Here is an 8,253-nt window from a genome sequence, read left to right on the forward strand (position 1 = left end):
CGGCCGGCCTGGAACGCTGGTTCCCGCTGCAGGGGGCGCCGGCGGGCGCGGCGCTGCGGGCAAGGGCCAGGGCGCGGCGGTTGCGCGTGCTGCCGTCCGAGCGCTACAAGGAGCTGGCGGAGTTCCTCACCTTCCACTACGCGCGCCTCTGCGAGGCGCTGGAGCCCGTGCTGTCCGCGCAGGCCAAGGAGGAGCTAGCGGCCGCCATGGTGCGAGTGCTGCGAGCCACCGGCAGGGCGCAGGTGAGGAGCTGCGACGGCGCGGACTGGGGGATCCGGGAGCAGGCGGACCGCGCGCTGTGGGCGGAGCCAGGGGTGCTTGCAAGGGATGGGGGGTCGGAGCTTCAGTTCCTAGAGGAGGTTTAGAGCAAAAGCTGAGAGGGCAGAAACTGAGCATCACCTACGAGGGATGATGGGTCAGCTGAGACGGGGCGGGGCGCCTGCGAGGGGCAAGGCCTGAGCATCACAAGCGAGGGGCGGGAGCAGAGCTTATGTAGAAGGGGCGGGTCACCTGCGAGGGGCGGGGCGACTGCAAGGGGCAGGGCCTGCGCATCAGTGCAAGGGGCGGGAACCGAGCAAATTATAAGGAGCAAGTCACTGCAAGGGGCAGGGTCTGGGCGGCAGCTGCGAGGGACCGAGCCCGAGATTCAGTTTTGAGGAGAGAGAGAGGTTAGCTGCAAGGGGAGTGCCCTGAGCTTCAGCAGGTAAGAGGAGATTTGGAGTAATAGTTGAGAGGGGCAGAAGCTAAACATTACCTCTGAGGGGCGGGCCAGCTGAGACCGGTGGAGGCTGAGGGGCACCTGTGAGAGGCCGGGCAGCTGCGAGGGGCGGAGCCTGAGCTGAGCCTCGGGTCTAAAAGGCTCAATTTTCTGTTGTGAGGGGTTCCAGCCTGTTGTGAACTCCAGCAATGAGGGCGCAGCAGCTATGAGGGGCGGAGCTTGAGTCCCAGGTGTGAGGGGTGAGCCAAGGGCCTGGATTCTCCCGGCTCAGTTTGTGCCCCGCCATCCTCCTGCTCTGCCCAGGCACTGGTGACAGACCTGGGCACAGCAGAGCTGGCGCGCTGCGGAGGCCGTGAGGCGCTGCTGTTCCGAGAAAACACGCTGGCCACCAAGGCCATCGATGAGTACATGAAGCTGGTGGCGCAGGATTACCTCCAGGAGACCCTGGGTGAGCTGAGTGAGGGATGGGTTTGAGTCCTGCAGAATGGGCTGGGGCTCCTGGGTAATCTGGACTCTGGTGGTGGGTGGTGATGGGATTCTAGGGTGGGGACTGGGGACTCCCAGAGTTGTTAAGTGTCTTCCGGGGGAGTTGGAGGGCTGAGTGTGGTGAGTCCTGGTAGTCACGTGTCTTGGCCCATTCGGGCTGTGCTGGGCTGCAGGGCAGGTCGTCCGGCGTTTCTGTGCCTCCACTGAGGACTGTGAGGTGGACCCCAGCAAGTGCCCAGCCCCTGAGCTGCAAGTGCACCAGTCCAGGCTGCGAGAAGGCTGTGAGGAGGTCTTCGAGAACATTGTCCACTCCTATGAGTGAGAATCAGGGGCCCCAGCACCTGCACCTACCCCTATCGTCAGCCACCAAGCTGACCCTGGCCCCCAATTAAGACCACCAAAGGAAATTCAGGACACTTAGTTAAACTGGGTGTAATATTTCAGACATGTTGTTGTTATTTGCCATCAGGTTGATTCTGATTCATGGCAAGCCCATGTGTTACAGAGTAACTACTCCACAGAGTTTTCTTGGCTATAATCTTAATGGAAGCAGATTTCCAGGACTTTTTTCTCTGGTACCTCTGGGTAGATTCAAACCACCAATCTTTAGGTTAGCAGTTGAGGGTAAACCATTTGCACCACCCAGAGACCTATATTTGGGACATGTTGTTGTTGTGGTTATGTGCCATGGAGTCGGACGCAACTCATAGCGACCCCTCCTTGGGTTTCCGAGGCAGTATCACTACGGAAGTAGATTGCCCCATCTTCCCTCCGAGCAGTTACTGGTGGGTTTGAACCACCAGCCCTCTGGTTAGCAGCCCAGTGCCTTAAGCACTACGCTACCAGAGCTCCCATATTTGGGACATGTTATGTTGTTGTTGTTACATACTCATACTAAAAACCTATCTCTTATTTATCTGAAATTCAAGTTTCACTGGGTGTCCTGAATTATTTGCTAATTTTGGCAACCCTATCCTCCATGCCATGCCACCTGACCCCAAGTAACCTGGGACCCAATCCCTTATCTTCTAACCCCAGGGGACCCAATACCCCAATTCTATGCCAAATGACCCCAGTTAAAATGGGGCCTCAATTCTATAACTACTGACTGCAAGTGACACCATACCCCAACTCCATGACCCTGACCTTAAGTGACTCTGAGCCCCAACTCCTATGCTACTGATCACAGACATCTTGGGATTCCAATAACATGACTTCTGACCCGAGGTGAACCTATACCGTACCTCTAATTCCAAGGTAACTTGGGACATCATGACTTCTGACTCTAGGTGACCCTGTACCCCAATCCCATTCTACTTCATGTGTTGTGGCACCTCAACCTTATTTATGTTCAATTATAGCTACAACCCAAGCTCTTTAACTCCGTGTCCATGTGGCCCTGTATGCCTGTCTCCAGGTTGTGGATCCCAGGGCTACCATAAATCCTTACCTAAGGAGACCCATAACCCCAGGCATCATTATCCCAGATGCCTCAGTCCTGGTTCCAGACCACAGATGGCTCCTGATCCCTGACCTCATGACCTTGACCACACATCCTTTATGCCCATACCCTTCCCCTCTGACTATTGCTTCTTCTGCCCCAGCTGGTTTCCTGCAGAGCTCAGCATGGTGTTCTCAGGCTGGCGGGAAGCATGCAAGGCACATGGCTCAGAGGCACTGGGCCCACGGCTGGTGTGTGCCTCCCTCTTCCTGCGACTCCTGTGCCCTGCCATCCTTTCTCCTAGCCTCTTTGGCCTGGCCTCAGAGCATCCAGCACCAGGCCCAGCCCGCACCCTCACACTGATTGCCAAGGTCATCCAGAATCTTGCCAACCGTGCCCCGTAGGTGCTGGAAGGTGTGGGGGGGGGGTCATCCAGGTATGGGTGGGGAGGCACCGGTGCCTGGCCTGACCCGCCCAACCTGGCCCCACCCAGGTTTGGTGAAAAGGAGGCCTACATGGGCTTCATGAATAGCTTCCTGGAAGACCGAGGCCCAGCCATGGAACATTTTCTGGACCAGGTGGCCACAGTAGATGTGGATGCAGCACCCAGTGGTTACCAAGGTGGCAGTGATTTGGCCCACCAGCTGGCAGTCCTGCATGCCCAGCTCTGCACCATTTTTGCTGAGCTTGACCAGGTATGGCCTGAATCCTGGGCTCAGGACATGTGTTGGGAGGCAAGAAGGCAGGGAGCCTCTGGCCCTGGAGAGCCTGCTCAGCTGCCTCCCTACATGCCTCATCAGGCCACTCGGGACAGCCTGGAACCTCTGCCCACCATCCTTCGAGCCATCAAGGAGGGCCGACCTGTGCCTGTGTCAGTGCCAATGCGTCTCCCACCGCCCCCAGTCCAGGTCCACACCAGGTAACCTGGCATGCCTCAAGTTTGGTCCAGGTTCTGATGGGTGGGAGCAAGGCCAATGGTAGGCTTAGGACCAGATTGGAGTCAGGAGTGAAGACAGGATCATATCGGGGGTCAGGGTCACATTGAGGTCAGCATCAGACAGTGTTAGACAGAGGTCAGAGGCTAGAGACAGGGTTGTGTCAGGTGTCAGGGAAAGGTCACAACTAGAGTCAGAGAGAGAAAGTGATGTGGTCAAAGATGAGGGTCGGGCCTCAGGCAGAGGTTGGAGAAGGGGTCATATCAGGTCACTGGGGGTCAGATGTTAAGATGTGGTGTTTAGGGATCAGGGACAGTTCATATTGAAACCAGAGGTCAGGCCTAGATGGGACAGGATGATGTCAAGGGTCATCAACAGGTTCATATTTGATGTCAGAGGTCAGGGACTATGTTCTATCAGGGGTTAGGAAGAGAATCAGTTTAAGGTCAGAGATTGGAGAGGGGGTAGGGGTCATGATGGTAAGGAAAAGGGTGAGCAGAGGTCAGGCCCAGGGTCAGATTGGCATGAGAGGTTATAGACAAAGGTCAGGTCAAGGGTCTCATTGGGTCAGAGGTCAGGGATGAAGTTAGAGAACGTTAGATTGGGATTATGTCAAGGGTCATGGAGAAGACCATATTGTGCTCAGAAATTAAGGACAGGGTCAGAGGGCAAAACAGGATCCCATCAAGGATGAGGTTACATAGAAGTAATAGATCAGGGCTAGATTCATTTCTAGATCCCTGGGTGGTGCAAACAATCAACTACTAACCTAGATGCTGGTAGTTCAAACCTACCCAGTGGTACAATGGAAGAAAGGCCTGGTGACCTGCTTCCATAAAGATTGCAGTGAAGAAAACTCCATGGAGCTGTTCTACTCTGTAACATAAAGGGTCACCATGAGTTAGACTCCACAGTAGTGGGTTCGGTTTTTTCAGAGGGTTATTTCTGGCCAGAGGTTGGGGTGAGGTCCGGTTAGGGACCACTTGAAGGTCTGAATCTCCCACCTCCACCCTCAGCTTCTCCGCAGGGAAGAAGCCTGGCTTCCTGGCACCCCGGGACCTCCCCAAACATACCCCTCTCATCTCCAAGAGCCAGTCCCTGCGCAACGACCACGGGGCGGGGTGTTGGGCACGGCCGATGCCGAATGAGGAGCAGCCTCCGCGGCGGCCACGACCAGTGCAGCGCACGCAGAGCGTCCCTGCCCGCCATCCGGTCCGCCGCCACTCAGCCACAGGGCTCCGGCCGCGGCCCAAGGGATCCCTGCGCACGGGACCCACGCCCCGCGGCAGGCCCTGGACCCGGGTCTCTGCCTCCCTGCCTCGAAAGCCCTCCGTGCCCTGGCAGCGCCAGCTGGATCAGCCACGAGACGGGGACCAGGCGCTGGGCACGCATCGACCTTTGGGCAAGGTGAGGTCTGGCCCAGGTCCGCTCACGGAGGGGAAGGGGGCGCTGGGAAAAAGGCTGAAGGTGAAGCAGGTTCAAATACCGAGGTAGGTGTGCTGTGTGATCCCGGCCCCTCTCTGACCTCAGTTTCCTCTTCTCTACTACAGAACGTTCTTCCCAGCGAGGCGGGGGAGTGGTGAGGTGGAACGCACAGGATAGGGAGCCAGGATCTCCAGAGAGAATGGGGCGGGATGGCAGGTCAGTTGACAGCTGCTCCTTCCCCACAGCTGGCTGAGCTGCAGAGCGAGGTGGCCGCCGTGCGCGAGAAGCAGAAGGAGCTGTCCACCCTCGTAGAGGCGCTGGGCTCCCACGTCCGGGCCTTGGCTGAGCAGCAGGAGCATCTCCGGGGCCAGCTGCAGGACCTGGAGGCCAGGCTCAGTACAGGGTGAGCGCCGCCCTCAGTCATCACTGCCTCCTGCAAGCCAGTACAGGCCCCGCCTCTTGGCTAGCCCCGCCCCCATATGAACCCGCTCCGATCAGATCTGCCCAGGCCCCAACCCTAGGGCTCTCGGGTCGTTGCTCGGCCCTGCTCCGGTCTTGCCTGGCAAAGCCTGGAACCCTTGGTCACCCCTTCCCCTGGTGGCCCTGCCCTCCAGGGCTACAGGTCATCTCAAGCAGGGTCCAGTTGCCAGTCAACCCTTCCCAACCAGGCTGAGCCAGGCCCTTCAGTCAGGGCCCTCCACCCGGGACTGGCCAAGCCTTCCCTCCAAGGGTGCATTTGCTGGTCCCTCCCCTTTCCTTAGGCTTATTTAGGCCCCGCCCCCCCCCATTGGGCACAAATCCCACATCCACCCAAGCCCTGTCCCTTGGGTCCTTGGCCCTCTACTGAGGAGGTGGGGGAGGGGCCTCCTCAGCCTCTGACCTGCCCCTTTACCCTTGACTCTCACAGGACCTCAAAATTGGAAATAGAGCAGGAGCCTCCAAGCACTGAAGGCCACAGGCTGAAGAGTCTGGTGAGACTGGGGCATATCTGCTCGATGGGGGAGCCAGGGATGGTGTGCAAGCCTCTGTGGCTCCAACCCCCCCCCTCCCCCGCCTCCCCAGGAGTGCCGCCTGGCTGAGATGGAGGCTACTCAGGCCCAGCTGAGGGATGCCATCCAGAGCTTGCAGCTTCTGCCCAGAACTCTGGGGACCCGGAACCAGCCCCTGCCTCTCAAAGCACGCTGCGCCAATGGAGACACCACCTGACCTGCCCACCCCACCCGACTAGCCTGGGAGCAGCAAGATGGCCGTCCACGGGGATGTCTGACCCCTGCTTCAGCCCTATGTGACCTATGGTGGGGAGTGGAGCTGCAAGCACCAACCAGCCTGGCACTATGAGGTTGTCCAGTAAAATCTTGATTTCAGTAAAATCGGTGGTTTCTTTATCAATCAAAAAGCAACTTCCTCCCCAACCATTCAGCTGTCCTAATTAGGGGTGTCATGGATATAGGGAGATTCTCACCAGCTGTGTGACCTTAGGTCTTTGTCCTCTCAAAGCCTGTTTCCTCATCTGTAAAATGGATCTAAAGTTCTCTATGGAGTGGAAAAATCACAGTTGAAGGTGTTCAATAAAAATACCCATCATTGTTATGGGTTTACCTGCTTCCCAACATCCCAACGAAGACCCTATCCCATGCCCAACATTCCCCAGACCTCAGAAGAGAGAATCTTCCTAGGTCCCCAAATCCCAAGCCAGGCAGTGATTGTGAGGTTCCTCAAGACAGGGGGACATGGATCTGAGAAAGTGTCTGGGACATGGTAGGGTAGGTGTGGAGATGATTGAATTCTTTGGTGAATAGTTGGAGAAATGATCGGTGCATTTGAATCATGGTGGGTAGGTGAGTGGGTGAGGGGTAGAGTGAATGGGAAGAAGGTGGGTGAATAGGTTAGCTTTTGCTGGATATTTGAACTAATGGGTGAATGGTTGGGTAGTTTGTTAGACAGGACCCCTGTCCTCATGGACCTTTCACTCTAGTAAAGGAGGCAGACAAATAACCATGTAATTGATGGATGGATGGTTGGGTACTAGGATGGATGTAAGGATGTGTGGTTGTTTGGTGTATAGGTAAACAGGCAAGTGCTTGAGTGGGGAGATAGATAGACAAATAGATATGGGTTGGGCAGGTATTTGGATGGGTTGATGTGTAAGGGTATGGAGGGTAGATAGCTTACAGGTTGATTGGATCAGATGTTCATTGAGTGGCAGATGGATGAATAGGTAAAGTAGTGGTTGGAGAAGTAGATAGATGGTCCATTAGTTGATTGAATGCAATTTGTTGATCGATGGTGTGTGAATGAATGAGTGGGGAGATGGATGGACAAACAGATGTGGTGGGTTGATGTATGTGGGTGTGTGAGGGTGGACAGGTGGCTGGCTGATTGGATCAGATGCTGATTGAGTGGTAGATGGATTGGGGGGTGGCTGAGTAGATAGATGGGAGGTGAAATGAGTGGCTGAGATGAGTGAGTGTTTGGATGGATGGACAGATGGATGGAGTAGTAGATGAATGGTTGATTAGCTGATTGGATGGGGTTGGTTGATTGATGGTGTGTGTGGATGAATGGGTGGGAAGATGGATGGGCAGATAGATGGCATGGGTTCAGCAGGGGTTTGGATGAGTGGATGTGGAAGGGTGCATAACTGGCTGGTTAATTGGGTCAGATACTAATTGAGTGGGGGATGAATAAGTAGGTAGAATGTAGGTAGATGGGTGAGTGGAGTAGATGTATGGATGGATGGATAGGTGTTTGGAAGGATGAGTAATTAGTTGATTGAATAGGATTGGTTAATTGATGGGGTGTGTGGATCCGTGAGTGGAGTGATGGATGGGTGGTTGGACAGGTTGATAGAAGACAGTTCATCTCTTAGGTGTGCATAGTGGGGGCTGAGTGGCAGAGAAGGGCTTACTTAGGGTTGCTCCAGGGGTTGGAGGTCCTAAAGTCCAGCATGATAATGGGGAAGAAGATGGTTTGTGGTTGGCAGATTGGGGTTAGGGGACTGGAGGCTAAGGATTGACTGAGTGGAGTTAATGACCTATGGATGACCCATAGGAAGACTTTTCTCTGGTCCTATTAGCGGGCCTAGCACTAGAAGAACCTGTGCGGTGATGGAGAGCCATTGGGGGCGGAGAACAAGGGTGTTGTCATGGTAATGGAGCCTCACAGGCCGCACGGGCCCTTTAAGGGTGACCCGTCTGGCCACTCCCAAGATGGCGGCGCGGCCGCTGGCTGCCCCCCTCGGGGCGGCG

At 55.8% G+C, this 8,253-nt stretch overlaps 1 protein-coding gene across 1 annotated transcript in view; it reads left to right on the top strand.

Moving 5' to 3' along the window:
• RASAL3 (RAS protein activator like 3) overlaps positions 1 to 6,211 on the top strand; it is a 10,426-nt gene extending 4,215 nt beyond the window's left edge. Inside the window, 10 exon segments of the mRNA XM_042783255.1 lie at positions 1 to 242; positions 1,022 to 1,166; positions 1,378 to 1,522; positions 2,809 to 3,045; positions 3,139 to 3,340; positions 3,446 to 3,564; positions 4,597 to 4,987; positions 5,251 to 5,408; positions 5,913 to 5,976; positions 6,068 to 6,211. The exon segment at positions 1 to 242 is cut by the window's left edge and continues 121 nt beyond it. Coding sequence (XP_042639189.1) covers positions 1 to 242; positions 1,022 to 1,166; positions 1,378 to 1,522; positions 2,809 to 3,045; positions 3,139 to 3,340; positions 3,446 to 3,564; positions 4,597 to 4,987; positions 5,251 to 5,408; positions 5,913 to 5,976; positions 6,068 to 6,211 — 1,847 coding nt within the window.
• The last annotated feature ends 2,042 nt before the right edge of the window (positions 6,212 to 8,253 follow it).

Source organism: Orycteropus afer, unplaced genomic scaffold, assembly GCF_000298275.1.
Source record: "Orycteropus afer afer isolate SDZICR_OR568_19922 unplaced genomic scaffold, OryAfe1.0 scaffold00772, whole genome shotgun sequence".
Lineage (NCBI taxonomy): Eukaryota > Metazoa > Chordata > Mammalia > Tubulidentata > Orycteropodidae > Orycteropus > Orycteropus afer.